The sequence below is a fragment of the Trachurus japonicus genome, chromosome 15 (assembly GCF_045865225.1).
Source record: "Trachurus japonicus isolate A0001 chromosome 15, Traja_1.0".
NCBI lineage: Eukaryota > Metazoa > Chordata > Actinopteri > Carangiformes > Carangidae > Trachurus > Trachurus japonicus.
The window spans coordinates 26,940,324-26,958,472 of NC_140921.1; the positions used below are offsets into that span (position 1 = coordinate 26,940,324).

General features: G+C 42.0%; 1 protein-coding gene across 2 annotated transcripts in view; it reads left to right on the forward strand.

Moving 5' to 3' along the window:
* Positions 1-273: 273 nt before the first annotated feature.
* inpp5a (inositol polyphosphate-5-phosphatase A) overlaps positions 274-18,149 on the forward strand; it is a 174,041-nt gene continuing 156,165 nt past the window's right edge. Inside the window, exon 1 of one of the 2 annotated variants that reach the window (XM_085800826.1) lies at positions 274-822. In XM_085800826.1, the coding sequence (XP_085656952.1) occupies positions 745-822 (78 nt within the window). In that variant the 5' untranslated portion in view covers positions 274-744. The remainder of the gene's footprint in view (positions 823-18,149) is intronic. The other variant, XM_085800825.1, reaches the window with a different exon arrangement.

The following is an 18,149-nucleotide window of genomic DNA, read 5'->3' on the forward strand; positions in this document are numbered from 1 at the left end:
GTGCTTACTATTGCTTTCATGCAAAACAGTCCATCATTTTGTGCCAAAAATAATAAATAAATGTAATACTGTCAATGACATAAAGCAGGTAACAGGTAAAGCGGGTCGCAGCTTTTACAATGCACAGATGGACAAACAGAGAAGGACATAACACTCACTATGGGGTAGCCCAGTTGTGTCCGATAACGGACACAGGGGCAGAGCAGTCGTGTTTACGGTGCGCTGGCCCTTTAAGACAGCCCCGTGTTTCCATTGGCACCGTGACGTCAGAGCAGCGAAGGGCTCCAGCCTATCCTCTCTAAACAGTGAAGGCAATGGTCCTGGCAGCGAGTCCGGCTCTAGGAGGGAGACTTTTACACTGCTCAAAAGCTAAGGCAAACACTCGCAACTGAAATGACCCAGAGCCCTCGGGCACTCGCCGTGGATTAAAAAAAACGGAAACTTTTGCGATGGCTCTGAAGATGAAAAAGTAGCAGGAGAAAGCGACAACGCTAACCGCCGCCAACAACAGACCCCTCCACTGCAGAGCAACTCCTGGTTAGATGCACGGCCCCTGCTGAAAAAATATGCTCCAGCCGAGCCGCCGCAACCCCGGCTTCAGTCGCAGAATCTCCGCGTTTTAACCCAGTTCCCCGTGAGACATTCCCCCCCGGCTTCTGTTCGGTTTTTTTTTTTGTTAGCGTCTCTCAAACCTTCAAAGTCCCCGGTTGTTCGAGTCCCTGACCTACCTGCGAGAAAAGAATTATGGCAGGGAAGCTGACAGCAGCGCAAGGCACAGGAATACTGCTGGTGACAGCCAACGTTGGATCCCTGTTCGAAGATGTGAGTTTGTCCACCGGTACATACACCGTCTGTCTCCTCATCACACACTCAACTTCATCTTCGTGTTGTGCCGTTTAACGTCAGTTGGTCACGACTCTTGTGTATCAAGTCAGGTCGCGTGCAGCAGCGTGAACACCTATATACCCTCACGCTATAAACACATGGGCCCTCTCATAACCATAAAGACACATGGTTTCTGTGCTGCTGTGTGTGTAGCCTATGTGTGTGTGTTTATCTGCTACATATAGTGACCCACTTTTTCTTTCCTGTCTGTTCTGTTTGAATAACAATGTACATATGAGAGTTACTGGTCTGTTAGCCCAACATGGAACTCCAGGTAGAGATGGCTGATGTGAAAATGCTGCTGTGCATCACAACACGTCAAACCAAACTTATGTGAGTCATATGGGACATTCATTTTTTTGTAGGACGCACAGCCATATTAGAGTTGGTTGTTAGAGATGATCACTTACCAGAAAGAGGCTTTTTTTTTTTTTAATTTTATTTTTTATTCAGAGCTGCATCAGTAGTGGAGCAGCTGTAGCCTATCTTTCTTTCTTTTTTTTCTTCACCTCAGGTCTTCAATGCAGTATTTTGCTGACTAAGGAGTAGGGTGTTTCCTAAAGTAGACAATCATATGGATAACACACCACTGCCAGCTCAGATTATAAGACTCACAAACACTTTAATTGCGGAGAACAAACAGGACTTGGTTCAGATAAAGCCACTTTTTTTTGCTGCAAAAGCATCATGCGCTGTGTAGAAATAGGTGTGCCAGCCAGGCCTCCTATAAGGAGTGTCGGTGCAGGTTGTTGAATGATATCTGTAGCTGTTATCATGCATTTTGGACTCCTTACCCTCTTTCTATGTTGAGGCTGCAGCTTGGTACCTAATGACACTAGATTGTAGCGGGGAAGTATAACTGTTCCAATTAAATGCTTCAAGCTGAAACACTTTGTGTCAGTTTCAGTGTTGTGTAAATAGAGTCCCCCCCCTCTCTTCCTCCCTCCCCCTCCTCTCACCCGTGTGAAGTGCTGATCCAAAACATGAGGGAAGAGCCGTCTCCCTCGCTGGAGTAAGCCTATAAATAGCCCGTCTCTTTGCAAGCACCACTCTATGGGTGTTTTGTGGATTTTTTTTTTTTTTTTCCTCCACAAGACGTCTAACAGACCGGGCCAACGTGCACATTAGAGCATGTTTCCTTCTATGACTGGGTGTGTGTTGTTCATATATGAGGCTATTTATAGTTTGCAGTGTGGCACCCCTTATGATGCATACATGGGTTGAATGAAGGCTTTGTCAACTGCTTCCACTATCAGGTCTGTTGTGGATGAGAAGACTCTCTGTTATGGCAGCATCGTCTGACCGGCACCCTTTGTAAAGTTCCACATGTCATCATCAGTCATAGAGCTTGATTTCTTGAGTGACAATATATTTTTTTGAAAAGTTCTTTTTCCTACTGCTCAGGTGACATTGCTGCGGCGTACTTATATGTTTACACTAATTACGTGAACGTTCTTGAAAACAGAATTTGCATATTCATTAGTTTACAAATGAAAACCTCTAACAGGCTCTCACTCTGTTCAGTATACTCAGGGTGTTCCAGCCGGTCCCTGTCTTGTGTGAGCCGAGGCTTATAGCTGGTACTTGTAATGATAGATAAATACTACTGTATAACTGACTGTACTGTTTCACTTCAGCAATTTAAAACTTCAAGCATGATTATTATTATAACAGCGCTGCTCGCTGTTGTGTAAAGTTCTATGGGCTTGGTGTAATGCTGCAGTCTCTGTGTGAATTCCAGATGTCTCCACCTAAAAGGAACTGTAGAAAGAGCGTAAAGGTAACAGTATGTTATGTGAGTCTTATTAGTTTCTGCCATTTCGTCACTCATGCCCACATGTCAAATGCGTAAACACTTAAAAAAACACCTTTCAAACTTCAAACTTTATTTATTTGTATAGCACCTTTCATACAAAAATGCAACACAAAGTGCTTTACAGTGTTAAAAGACCCGACCTTTGTAAAGGTATTAGTGAGAGAACCATAACTATTACAAAGTGGGCTTATCACAATACCAGAATGTTGTTATGATGCCATGTAAAGCCCTTTGAGACAAACTGTTTGTAAAACTGGGCTATACAAATAAAATTGCCTTGCCAGTAGCCAATACCATACAGTGAATTCCCACGATTCTTGACATTCATTCGGTACCACAATAAAAATCAAACATGCAGTCGTAAAAAACATTCTTGTATTTAAGCTCCATTGTGCTTCAAAAACAACATGCACTCAAAGTATTTATTGTGCAGGCAGCAACAAAGTTAACAACAGTGTTAAAATGGTAATTATGGCTCAACTAGGAATGCACACGATTAAACGTTTAACCGATAACAAGAACTTTGATTAGTACATTTATTAGCTCCTTACGTCGTTAACTCATGGGGGGGTGTCAACATGTGCAGACTTCCACGTCAGACAATAAATGTAGCCTTCACGGACGTGGATGTGCATCATCTGTAACAACGGTGCTGCTAGAAAAAAAAAAAAAAAAAAGGACGTTGCTGCTCTCCAGCCGGTTCACCTGCAGCTCTGCTGTTCCTCTCTCTCCAGGTGTTTGGCTGCACTTTGTATAAAAACAGTTCATCATTGGACGATCTGACCTCCATCCCAGACAGAGCACAGTGGATCAGGCACTAATCAGCTGTTGCAGTGCATATGTGTGTCTTTTATAACGGCAAAAACATCGTCAATCGCCCCCGCGAGCGTTTTAATCTTATCGGTTAACGGTTAATTATCGGTTAAGGAGCGCTGGATATCTGCCATAAATAAATGTGAATCCCTATAGGCTCAACACAAACAGAAAGTCATGTAGTCATTACTGTGTCCTTCATGTGGTTAAACCATAGTGTTGTTCTCATTAATGAACTGTTAGGGTGTTTTCACACATTCTGCTGTGGACCCAGGGTGAAAATGATCCATTGTTTCATTCTTCAGCTCGTACGTTCACGTTCACACAAGTTTGTTTTGGTCCAATCGCTGCACCACTGGCAGAGCGTTATGTTTCCATGGCGACTGACTGGAAAAACGCATGATACGTCATGTTTACATGACTCGATCAATCTTATGGTGTAGGTTGGAGTGGATCGAGGTCCGGCCTCGTTCACAAATGGACCCCACCAGAGTTTTTTTTGTTTTTTTTTAAAGTATATTTTTGGGCTTTTTAGCTAATTTGTCTATAAATAGAGTTTGAAATGCCTCATTTAAAGGGATAGTTCACCCAAAATTGAAATTTCAGAGTTATCCGTGGCTTCTCTGAGTTACAGGGGGTCTTGGCGTAGCAGTGCATGTCCATATAATGGTGGCAAATGGATACCAACTGTCTTCGTAACAAAAAGACACACCAAAAAACATCCAAATACCTCCATGCTGCTCGTATGTAATGTCCGTCTTGTATTGAAGCCCCGAAATGCGAAATTGTCCCGAAAAAAATTAAATAAGTCTATATTTCAAGCTTGTTTTGTAGTGGAAGCTTCTCGAAGCTCCTCTTCCCGGTTCATCAAATTTGGACGAACTGGGAAGAAAAGGACAGACCCTGGTTCGTCCAAATTTGACGAACCGGGAAGAGGAGCTTCCGCAACAAACAAGCTTGAAATATAGACTTATTTGTTTTTTTTCGGGACAATTATCCATTTGCAACCGTTATATGGATGCGCTGCTACGCCGAGACCCCCTGTAACTCAGAGAAGCCACGGATAACTCTGAAACTTCTCCCAGCCCTTAGTCGAGATGAGGGTGAGTAGATAATGAGTGAAATTTCAATTTTGGGTGAACTATCCCTTTAAACATGTTTTACTTCTGCTACACGCGCAAGATTTCACAAGATTTACTGTCAACTGCAACGGCACAATGTGCTTGATATCAGCTGTTATAGAGCAGCCTATCGGGACGTTTGGGGGAGGGAATGGACGCGTGTCAGATAACTACTATAACTACTATCTTTGGTGTTCAGGGTTATTCTATTGTGGTCTGTTAAAACCAAATCCTTGACATTAAAACAGCTTGTCAGTCTTGTGGGTCAGCTTTATTGTTTCATTGAGGAGCGTTTTGCTGGCTGTGCAGCAGAGGACGAACAGCCGTCCTCAAGCTGAAGTCCTTCTCCACTGTCAGCCCTCTGAGCCATCCCTGGCCCATTTAATAGTGACAGAAGACACCGGTTTCTCCTGAGTGTAATGTGGCCATCAAGTCCCAACCTTTTGTTTGCTTTTTTGACGAGTTTCACAAGTTAGCTTCACGTTTAAGAGACGAGAGCTGTCTGTTTGCTCATTTCCTCTTGTTGTGAGTGAACTAGTAGCGAGTCTAAGCAAAGCAGAGATCCCGTTCTTAAAGCCTAACCTGATTATACAGCAGCACACAGCCACTCAGATTCATGAAAGGGGACATGTGAATCACCTTACACACCAAGTCTGACTTATTTTTTTCCATTAATTTGTGCTCTGAATTCATCACTTTTAGTCCTTTTCACTGAACTAGTTTCCACGTCTAGCTTTGCAGAGGTTTTACTGGACTGTACTTTTAGTTTAAAAACTGGCCTCCGGAGCAACACTGTTCTTATTTTATCCAGAGCCAATAAAACAAAACAAAACATGATAACCCTGTGCATGCTAAACTTATTTGCGAAGTGGCTCTAAAAACATTTTATGTGGTATCTCTCCTGTAATCTGTTCCCATAGAGGATGCTGCATGATTCCCATGGGTCCTGCTCTATTCCTGATCCAAAGTCACCCTGTAATACATAGTTCAGCATAGGCAAAGCCAGTTAATTATCCTGCTTAACCATAAACTGACACATGCCAGTAATAAATACTACTAGAGCCCAGCCGATTAATGGGCCGGCTGGTTTTAGCCCTTTGAGAATAATGGTTAATAGCCACCAATGTTAATACTTATATTTTCATTCATAAAGTGCACGGAATATGACTTAGTTTTACTTAAAAATGATGTCCTTGTGCTATTATGTATCCATTAAATGTGAAATGCATTGCTGGCCTGAAGTAAATGAATAATATAGCAGGCATATTTCAAATGAATTGTTCAAATGCTGCTCGCCCCACAGAACCTTTGACAATAAAGTATTTGAAAATAGTCATATGTTCTCCCTTCAATTTCTGTCTTTGTAACAAGTGTTTGAACTGCAGTTAAGGGATCAAAAGCAGCTATTTGTTTTAATTTTTTGAAAATGCTAAATTGAATTGGCCGATATATCGGTTATTGGAACATTTTTTTTCCACGATAATGACATCAGCCCCAAAAAATCCATATCGGTTTGGCCCTAGATACTACATTGAAGGTAGAAAGCTAAAGAAGAATGAATAAATAACTGAATAAATGCATCAGTTGTTGCACCAACCTGCCAGAAATGGATGGTTGGTGGTTCCCTTATTCTGTGTAGGACGCAGGTTGGAGAGGTATGCCAAACACACGACGAGAGCCGAGTGTTTTCCTTTTAGTATTGGTTTATTTAAACAGGTGGACACCGGGGCGGCTGGCTGTCATCAAATAACTGCAGCATGACGTTTGGTTCTGAGATAGGACAGAGGTATGTCTGTCTGTCCAGTCTGGTGATATTATCATATTGATGCTTATTACATTGTCCTCAAGTGCTCTCACCGTCTTCTGCACTGCCATTGGTCACCAGCTGTGGTTTTCATTTCATTACTTCTAATTGTAGTCACAATTATAGATTTTCTTGGTACGATTATTGTCAGAGACATAATCAAGATTATTATATTCAATAATTGTACAACACTATCTATTTATATAGGACCAATTATTAATCCTTCAGAGGAAATGTTTGAAGTATTCAAATGTGTGAAGTTTTTTTTTCTTAAAAATGACGCGTTAACATTTAAATTCCTACCAATTCAGTTAGGTACATTGGCATTAACGTAATATATATAACCCAGTTTTACCTTTACTTTGGTGTACAAAGTCTGTGGGTATCCCTCAGGTGATGATTCATATCAGACGTCTTTCCTGTTTTGGCCGCTACTTCATTGCAGCATGTATGACAGGCTGGAGAGTCATTTCTTGGTACGATTATTGTCAGATAAATAATCACGGTGTTATGATTATCATGATTATTATGCATTAGGCTAATTAATTTCACAACACTATGAATGTGTAAAATCAAATATAGTCAAAATATAATTACATTACTAATTGTTTACACAAAATATTTCAAGCATCTATTAATATATGACTAATTATTAATCCCCCAGTGGAAGTGTTTGAAATATTCAGGTCATAAATTGTCATCTATACGAAATGTTTACGTTTATTTTAGTTGTTTTTTGTTTTGTTTTGTTGTTTCTTTAAAATACAAATGACACGCTAACTTTTAAATTCCTAATGTTACGTTAGGTAAATGGACCAGTATCTGAGCATTTACCTTAATTTTGGCGCATATCTGCCAATATGGTTCTGACATAATCTTTTTTTAGGAAGTGACGGTATTTAGGAACCTTTACGATTAATTAATTGTGGCGTTAAATACCGCGATTAATCTTGAAAACAAGTAATCGTGACATCCCTACTGGAGAGCGTCATCAACTTAATACGTTTGTTTGGAGGGAATCGAATCCTTTACCACTCGGGAACTGACATGGAACGTAAACAAAGTTACACACGCGGTTGTTGTGTAACTTTTGTTTTCGTTCCGTGCGTGTTCCGCTGATCTGCCGACATGGTTCATCTCTTTTGGAAAGTGACGGTATTTAGGAACCTTTACGATTAAATAATTGTGAAAACAAGTAATCGTGACATCCCTAATTACTACCACAGGTTTTGATTCCATACATCTATTGTTTGCCAAGCCGAAATGACGACACTGTGATGCAATGCATTAGTAGAAATGCTCCCTCTGGAGGGTCCTGTGTTTCAACTTATTGTCTATAAAACCTCTGGCTTGCTCTCTCTCCCCCTCTCCTGTCCACTGACAGCTCATTAGCTCAGGCTGTCACGGCCTGGACACCACTGAGCTGGCATATTTACACCACTAAAGATAGAACAGAGCAGGAAAACATACCCCAGTGTTTCCTCAAACTCTTCAGTTCATTTTTTTTATTTATCAGTGGCCTATACAGTGTAAGTGTGTGTGGTTGGGAAGTGTAGCAGGCTTATCCTCCTGCATTGCATTAGTGGTGGAACACAGTTTTCCTTGTGAGCATGTGAAGATGTTACTGCAGGCAGCATAAACCCTGGAAACTATATTTAGCCTTTAGTCACATGGTGCATGGTAGTGAATCCCCTAACTGAATAATGTAATTGAGCATTCAGGGTGTGTATTCATAGTGTTGGCAATGCTAGTGCAAAATGTGTGATTCCACAAGTGATGCTGTGTTCAGGCGGAGGGAACGTGAACATGTTTCATTCTGAATGTCACATCCTCACTCTTGTGTCTGTCTCCTCATGTTTTAGCTCCGCTTTTATGAGCAGAGGCTCAGCAGCAGAGGACTGTGACTAAATACTTCATCTGACAGCTTGATTTTGTGTTTCTTCCTCGTCCAAAGTCTGTTCCAGAGTGTTGCTGCAGGAGTGGAAAAGTTTATGAAAGAAAGATCAGATGATGCTATTTTGGTGTTCTCCCTGCTCTGCCCTCCTCCATCCTGTCATAACACGGACTTAGAATTTCACAAGGGAAAGATGTTGGAAAGAGCTGGAAGTTGCCACCAGCAGACAACGAGGAGTCGGAGCTGGAAGTGCAGCAGGTTCCCTATCAGTGTCTAATAGCCAATACGAGCTTTTATATGTCTGATAAACACAATTTATTCAGTGTAATTAATCAGCAGTATCTGGTTTCTCATTGTGTTACACCAATTGTCTTATTAAGTGTTCATATGAACTGTTCCCTACATTACAGTTTTATATTCTCTTCTCTATTTGTTAAAATTGTGTATTACCACACTTAAAAAAAAGTGTTACAGAATTTTTATCACCTTGTATGACACTTTATGTGTTACAAGTGTGTTTTCATTTTAAAATAACACCTCTACGGAAATGACAGTAGTCCCTTTTCTACAGATAGCTGCTATATCAAGATCCGTCATTATACTGGGTTCTCTAGTTTTCAGTGAACCAAACAATGCTGGGATAAGGATGGACCCAGTGTGTGATGTGATGTTTAGATGGCATGCAGATGTGATATGTAACACAACAGTGTCGGCATGTGTACTCGCCATGCCTGCTCTGCTTTTTACCGTTTTACACAGATGTAGGTGTGGAGCGGAGAGAGCCACTGCTGGTGCTGTTTGTATCATTTATACATGACTGTGAGGTGGAAAAGGCGGATTTAAGAATGGTTCCATGAATGCAGCGTGAATGCTATTATATTTGTCTGTGAAGTTGCTGTGTGATGTTGTGCGAGGTCTTTAAGGAAAGCCCTGCAGCTGTAGGTCTCTGCCTCAGCCTCCAGCCTCACACAAGCACTCCAGCCTGTTACTAAGGTGAAAGTTGACAACACTCTAGGATCATTTATCTGCTGTTTGGAGAGGTGAGCCCCGCTGTCTGCATCGCTCAGTGCTGGGTGGCTGCCATGATGGAATGTGTGCCAGACTTACTGATGGTTACAGCCTGTGACAGCTGGACATCACTTCCACAGAACGATGTATTATGCACAAATATAGTGTAATGTTTTGTTGTCATTTGAATGTAACACTCATTACCAGCTATTTTGCATTGACTTAGTTCCTCCATAAGTGTTTTTGATGAGGATTAATTTGGTTAAAGATTCAGTCCGAGTGGTGATTATGGGAATTGTTTAAAGGAGACATATTATGTGCCTTATCCACAAATTAAAATAGTTCCCAGGTGTCTTAAAGACATGTCTGTGACATGCTTCGGTCAAAATACCCAAAGGATCAAACATCACAGCTCTTTTCATCCTCTCAAAACAGCCCTGTTCAGAACGGCTGGTTTCAGTGCCTGTCCCTTTAAATGCAAATGAACCACTGCTTGCCCCGCCCCTTCTACTGGTACTACTGGGTTATGCAGATTCGAAAACTAGTTACATCACTGGAAGACAACTGAGGGAACAGCTCGTAAAACCACATGCATTTCAACCTAGAGAGCCTGAAAATTACAGATTGTTTTGTCAGTTCTCACATTTTGGGGCCTGAAGGCAAGACAAACAAGAGTGATATTTCCATAACATGTTATGTTAATAGATTTTCAATTTCTTGTAATTCCACACACACCGGAAGCCTTATAAATTATGTGTGGTTTGCAAACAGCTCTGAGACAGCAGTCAGCAACACAAAGATGGTTGCCCATCACTTTATGCACATGAACTCAGTCTAATAGAAGAGGACTGCATTGCACTCTGCTGTCATGGAAGGTCTGACCTGACGTTTCATTTCTGTTCACACTATGTCAGGGAGGTGTTAGTTCAAGTGTTTCAGTCTCATTTTGAATTGTGTTGCATTCTACCAGGAGTGGTGTCTCTGTTATTTTTTCCACTCTATTAAGGTGAAACTGTACCTCCCAAAAACAAAATTTTTACAAAATGAGACATTCTAACCTACATGAAGGTAATAATTCTGTTCTCTCTAATTTTAAAAAACAACATTAATTTTGGCTAGGTGCGTTAAATTAACTTGTAACTGATTATTTTGAGTAAACTTTTCCACTTGTCTGCGTGCATGGCCCAGAGAGGATGGGTGGATGGTTTTTATAGGGATGAAATTTGTTGTTGGAAAAAAATGGGGCACAATGATTGTTTTATCTCCATTATCTTGTTTTCATAATAGTTGGACAGCCAACATGATAAGGGAAAGTAAAACTAGATTAATGGCCCTGCCTGCCCTTCTATAGCATGACTGTTCATTGTATTGTCAACTTAGAGCTCTTTTGGCTGCTCTCAGATCTGTGAGAACATGATGTCTAACATGTTTCTGTCACTTTGGTCACAATCATATTAAAGATGATTTATGTAATTTAACCATCACTCTTGTCCACATCACGACATTACATAGTGTCCATCAGTAACAATGTCTTCATGTAGCGTGTTAAAAATGAAAGATTAAGGCAGATGTTCAGAATGATTGAAGCTAGAGCATCTCCTGTTTGTGTGGCTCATCTGAATCCACAGATCTTATCAGGCTGTATATTCTCTGAGCTCTATCTCCTAGGTACCGAGTCAGGTCGCCATGCCCCAGAACACAAGAGTCTGGTCAGGCCCAAACAGCAAGAGGTGTGGAGATAATCATGTCTCCACGGCTGGCCTGAGCTGTTGATCTTAGCAGGCAAAATAAGCAGCCACTGAAGCGGACAGGAGAGTTTACAGTGGGGGTCTATCAGGGGAAACGGCTCCTTCACAGACATACGCACTCTGTAATACATAACATGAGACAGGGACACAGAGGAGTTTGTCAAGAGTTCATTGACCCACCTCAGGAGGGTTTGATAGTTTGTGTGTGAGCGGAGCTGGACAATGAACAGCCCGGCCCCACTGGATCCAGATAAGGAACCAGGATAAGGGTGGGAGTGTCCACGCCGGCCCGGGGAAGCTTGGGTTCAGTTCAAGAGCCATAATTATCCAGGATGGGAAAGCCAGAGAGGGGGACACCCCCCTCGCTGGCTTTCCCATCCTGCAGATTAGGCCCAGGAGTCAGCACTCATTCATAAGACTCCCAGAAGAGACGGCAGTGGACGCTCAGTCCCCATAAAGCCCCATATACAGGAGGACATGCAGTGGAAGCTAATCAGAATTGAATTTCTGCTCAAGTTTGATGGACTGGAATGTTTATTTTAGTCTCTTTGCATATGTCCACTCCTTTCAGTGCGAGAGGTAATAGTCACCTCTGGGGACTGTTGCACTGCAGCTATACTAATTAGCATTAGCAAGGTTCATTAAAGTCCCACCCAATAGACAGGAGATGTTTAACGCCTTTAAACTAATTATCAAGTGTATTATTTGATTCGCAGTGCTCGCTGCCACTTTCTGTTGACATCAAAAATGTTGTGTGGTGTGTGTGGAGTCTGATTTGAACACAAACTGACAACCACAGAAAAGGTCAAAAGTTTCCGAGCCAATAACAACTTGCTGAATATTGGAGTAAATTAGCTCTAACTGGGTTATTCTAACCTGTTTACAACATGTACAGTCCATGCACAGACACAAAAACCAGGTTACATGACCTGGTTAAAGGCAGAGTGGAAACATCTAGTGGTGATAAGGTGGTAATATGTCAGACCCACAGCCACATGCTGAATCGTATACCTGCCTGTGTGTTTTTAACTGAAAAATGTTCTGTTATTTGTTCTTTGACATATATGAGAGTAAACTAGATCTGTCAGTGGAACATCAGATCTCAGACTGGGCTGTATGAAGACAAAATATGTAATCGACCTGCAAAATAATCTGAGATTGATCAATAATAGTTTTTTGTGGCGTTACAGTATGTAGGCCTACAGAGGAGCTACCTGAAGGAGGTCTCCCTGTCTCTGTCAGCAGCCACACTACACACTGGATTTTTCAAGCTACACCTTCATGTCCAGACACGTCTGGCTGCTAAGTTGTTACTGCTTTGTGTTTCAGGAGGTGAGGCATAATGTAAAGTGTAATGACTGCATTTTCCAGTCATTCTTGCCTCTTGTTCCATATTTAACTAATAGCAAAAATGAGAGAGAATGGATGAAAAGCAAAGGTTATTCTTGAAGCTGATTCTTTTCAAAGGTCTTTAAAGAGTCATTTTATATTATACATGCTTAATGTAGTTTCTTGTTTTGCACCAAGTCTGGCTTCAGCAGTACATGTGATATTAACCTTAAGGGCTCAGTCCTCACAAACAAAGTGACACCACATTGTTGTGTAAACGGACAGCTGTGTTTTGATCTGCTTAGGTTTTGAGATTATCTACAGCACCTGAGAGATATCTGCTGCTGCCTCACAACAACCAGGATGACAGTTTTAGAGGTAGATATCTCAAAATCTCCTCACAAAGACCAAAACCATTGGCATTATGTTTTATTTTACATTAAAGGTCCAGTGTGTAAAATGGGGGGAAAACCGTGATATCCAGCATTCAGATTCTAGTTTGCAGCACTCACTCGCTCGCACTGACCTCTCCAGGTGGCAAAGTGACGGTGGCACTTCGAGGACTAAAAAACTGGTTTACCACGACTGAGACGACTTGGAGTATTTCAGGAGCATGGAGCGCTGAAGACGGCGCTGCAAGATGGCGACACTTCCTAAAGGAAGACCCTTGCTATTACTGTATAATAATAATAATAAGGCTACGAAAACCAAACCGATTTTATTTTATAGCGATTACACACTTATACAAATATATTCATGGGTAGTATATTCAGATTTTGCCAATAAACCTTGATAATTATTACACACTGGACCTTTAAAATAACCCCCCATGTCCTATTGCTATTATTTTGGCAGATACTTCCATTCTAATGTGAACCATAATTTCAGCTTGTGTGATTGTTTGTGGTTTACTTACATGTAAAAGACGTAAGAATGATAGTGGTGATGTGACTTTTACCAAACAGTCATGTTCTAGGCTATTATTTAGTGAAATCAAAACTAGTGATATAGTGACACCACACTGACGTTAGACAGTCTGCTGCGTGCTGAGCTGAGCTCTGGTCTTCTCTAGGAACAACTGCGTAGTGGGACTCGGATAATGATCTGGAGGTGGAGACTGTTGTGAAGTTTGCAGAAGGAGATTTATGTTTTTATGTTTTTAACAGCGTGTCATGAAACTCGGTATTTATACCTGGAGACCTGCGCAGCTCATGTGCTGTATCTAAGCTTCTGTCAGAGCTGTTTATCACAGGAATTTGGCTCTCTTTCATCTTGTAAACCCAAAGTGTGTGTTTTACAGAGCGCGCTTAGCAACAGCAGGCCGCCTGTCTCCTTGTGTTTTCATCGGCGATCTACAATAATCGCACCTACGTCGGATCCGTTGTCATGATGCCATTTTTAAACCTCGGCTCGTACTGTGTTTGTTAAGAGTCACACACTCCCATGAGCGCGTGGACATGGGTTTCCTCTGTCATGCTGTGTTTTGTCTTGAGCTGCTGAGTCTGCCGGGGAGAGACACCAACTGAATAATTGCACAAGTGCTGGTACTTCTTTTTATCTCCACAGAAGCCAAACTTCTTGAATAAGAGCGCAGTGGCTCACAGCAGCAGCTGAACTGTCAGAAGACAGTCCGTCCTCTCTGCTCTGCTGCACATTATACTGAGACTCTTCATATCACAGACAGCTGCAGGCTGTTATCAAAAAACAAAGTGATCCATAAAATTGTAAATTGGTCACAGAGATCACATGTTTTAACACATCGGATCAACGCAAGGGAGAGCGTTGCAGAGCGATGTTGATGCAACTGTGCCGTGCTTCCTATTTGGAATTTGATAGCGCTGTGTCGAAAGTAAAACGACCTTGACTTCAAATTTACATACAAAATTTAGAATGGTTTCCTCCCTTGTCCGAATGATGTTGAGTTACCATCTTTTTCGCGACAGTAGAATTTGAGCACGTCGTTATTTATCAGCCACTGCAATATAAACTTACTGCAATAAAATAAAATCAGAGTCTAGCAGTGAATGATTGGCTGCCTGTTGCACTTGCACCAGTGATAAGTAAACTATTAGGTGGTGTTCATCGTAATTGGATTGAGAGGAGAGGCTGTTGTCTGGCAAAAGCTGAGGAGTCATAGAAAAAAACTTTGATTTTTTTTATTGTTTTATTGTACAGCAGAGAGTGACACTCTGAAGGGAATTTATACTGATGTGTAAAGAAGAAATCATGAATGTGGCTAATTAACAGCCAGATATTGGAGGAGTTGAGTTTATTCTGATGAAGGATGTATTTATTCACACTTCAGGGAGTCGGTTCATTCACTTTCTTGGTAAAAACTGGGTGAGAGGATTGATACCACTCAGTACATGTAACTTTTTGCATTGTCCCCCTCATCCCCTAAAAGAAACCTAAAAGAAAGATGTATGTTTTTATATTTAGTTAACAGCTGTACTGGTGATATCAATCATCTGACTGATATCATCTGACTAATCCCGCGTGTCCACTAGCACTACTCGAGCACTACTACTAGACTTTGAGTTTCCACTAAGGTATCCCTAGTGGAAAATTAAAGTCTAGTAGGGTCAAATCGAGTCGAGTAGTGCTAGTGGACATGCAGCATTATTATTTTTTTGGTATCAACTCAGGCAAGGTTCCCAGCGAGCTGAGATACTAAGTTACTCGTCTCGTTTTCTCCCCCGGGATGACGACGGAGGTTGACCGGCCCATGAGCTCAGCAGACCGGTTGCTGCCTCTGGGAAGCTCCGCTGCTCCTGCTCGCGGCTACCACATTAGCTCTGCACTTCTCCAAAAATGTTGGATCAGAGCCTCCGACCCGCTGTCCCAGCTCTCGTCTCTTCAGCACCGCCACACAAACGCGCCCTGTAACCCGTAATCTCTTGTGTATGACAGATTATATAGGATATATAACGTTATGTACCGCTCTATTGATTGATTTCCTCGTCGGCTTTGTTGTAAACAAATGCACATGGCCAGGAGGAGGGTTAGCAACACAGAGGAAAAGAGCAACCAGACTTACGTAGTTCCTCTTTAAGGGATGTTTGGCCTTATTGCACCTCATCTACATTACCAGTTATTCCTGTGTCTGTCTGTGTGTGATGTTTACAGTATGGCTGTGGCAATAAGACACAAAGCTCTCAATTTGTAAAAGCCAAAGAGAGCTGTGGAGGAACACTCAGAAGAACACAGCTCCAGCAGGACGGCTGTTTATTTAACCCTAAGCCTTTGATGGAGGATGCTTATTGTCTGTGGTCCACGTCCAGTCGGTGGGTGAATGTTTCCCAGTTACAGGCCAATGTTTTTTTTTCCACCAGAGCCTCAGCCTGAGAAAGTAGGAGCTGGTCTGGCCAAGTCATTAAGCCGGATCTGCTTCTGACTATGTTTTTCTTCTAACCTCTAACCCCCCTGGTTCTTCTGTTGGAGTCAGACTGTGGGTCAGCTGCACCTGGATGATATTACTGTACGTTGTGCCTCCTAGGGCTGGGACGATATGCTTTTCTCCCGATTCGATTCTTCTATAATTTTTTGGATGGCGATTCGATTTAAATTGCGATTCTACGATATTGCCGATTCTCTCGATTTTTTGTCAGCATTTTTTTTTTAAATTATATTTTTTGGCTTTTTTTTATGCCTTTATTTGATAGCCATAGTACAGATAGACAGGAAAGGGGGAGGCAGAGAGAGGGGGAATGATCGCAGGAAAGGTCTGCCCGACGCGGGATTCGTACCGGGGACGCCTGCGTTGAGGACCGTAGCCTCTACATGGGGCGGCTGCCTTAACCACTGCGCCACGCACCGCCCCTTTTGTCTGCATTTTTAACATTTATCTGCACACAAATACTGTAGGAGCCTATAAATTAACAAACTCCATTATAAAGTGAACTTAAACCCTTTTCAAAACCTGTACTCTCTGTATGTAAAAAAGGCTAACAAATGCACATTGCATAATATTTAAAAAAAAATCAAAAATTGATTTTTGAAAAAAAAAATCGATTTAAAAATTGTCCAAAAAGATATCGCGATATTTATGTGAATCGATTTTTTCTCCCACCCCTAGTGCCTCCTATACAAAGTGTGATGTGGTCACAAACACATTAAAAACAGTATTCACATGTCCACCAGTATCAAAAGTCCCTCGCAGCGAGGTCTGGTTTCTGTCAACAACTTCACACGAGTGCTCCTCTCCAACCAGCGTCAGGGTTTGACTGCTTGATCAGCATGGTTTCCATTAAAGTCAAGATGTGCCCTGATAGAGAAACGCATAATACACACACATGCACACATTAATACACACTCACTACTGACACTTCATCGCTAGCTCCTGGTATATGTCACGTGGCCTTCATCCTTGAAGGAAAAAGAAAAGCAGAGTGTTGAACGCAAACCGGAGTTGTGTATTCACAGTACATGGAAATATTTGTTGTGCTGCTGTTGCCGGTCAGTTGTCGTGCTGCACCCAGAGCGCACATGTTGCTTGTTTCCCTTGGATGCAAATAGAGGGGCCAGCTGCAGACTGGGCGGAGGGAGGGAGGGGGGCAGCGAGTGTGGAGTGTTACTCCTCAGCAAGCTGCTGTGATGTTAGAGCCCCACTGCCTGCTTTAATTACTGTATCATTAGTCCTCCCACTCTCAGCCTCACTTCTGGAGAGAATGAAGAGAAGAGAACAACCTTGAATGTATTATTCTTTCAAAACACTGGACATTAGACCATCAGACACTGGACACCCATTTAGCACTAGAAGTAGTGTATAAACAAAGTGCATTCTGCTTGAAACTCATTGTAATGTAGTTATCAGTGCAGGCAAAGCGACAAACAGTTTGACACTGGAGCAGGAAATCCACAGTTCTTCATCTGCTGAGCTCTGGTCTTATAGAAAACATTCATTCAGTGTTCAGAATGTGGTGAGAATGCTCGTCACTGTGTGCACCGCATTCATAGACCATGACATTGACATTAGGTAGCTTTGAAAAATGATTGCAGTCTTTTATTTGTGCAAAAGGAGCACGTGGACTGCATCGTGTGTGAGTGACCATGGCAGCCTCTGGTGGAGGAGACTCCTCATGTAACAGGAACTACAGTAAAGGGCCGGTTTTGAGGACTTTCCCAGGTGTTTGTCTTCCTGCCTGTTTACAGATGTTATCAGTGTGATCGTTATCACAATAAAAGTGTGTAGCTGCAGCAATCAGAATGATCTCAGTGGGTGTGGGTCCAACCCGTGGAAACCACAACAGCCATCATCGTCGTGTTGAGGTTCAGACCCGTCGGTATCTGTGATCTGTGTGACTGTATCTTTCAGGTTGTGACACTGCAGCAGCGATAGAATCTATACATACCTGCCTCAAGTACCCAAAACCACTGTGGGAGTTCCTGCTTCAGCAGGTGTCTCCACGACGACATTATGATGACACACATGCACGCACACACACACACACAGACTATACACTAGTATCTCTGCTGTCATGGCTGATTATTGGAGCACTTGTGAGTTTGGATGTCATCATGTTGATGGGTGTGGAGTATAGGGTTGCAAAATTCCGGGAATTTTCAAAGTTGGAAACTTTCCATGGGAATTAACAGGAATATATGGGAATGAAAGGGAATATATGGGAATTAACGGGAATAAATCAGAAAATAAAAGGATGGCCCTTAACAGGGAACTTAAATATAGTTGGGGGAAATATATTGTAGCATAATCTTGGCTAAAACAACCAGA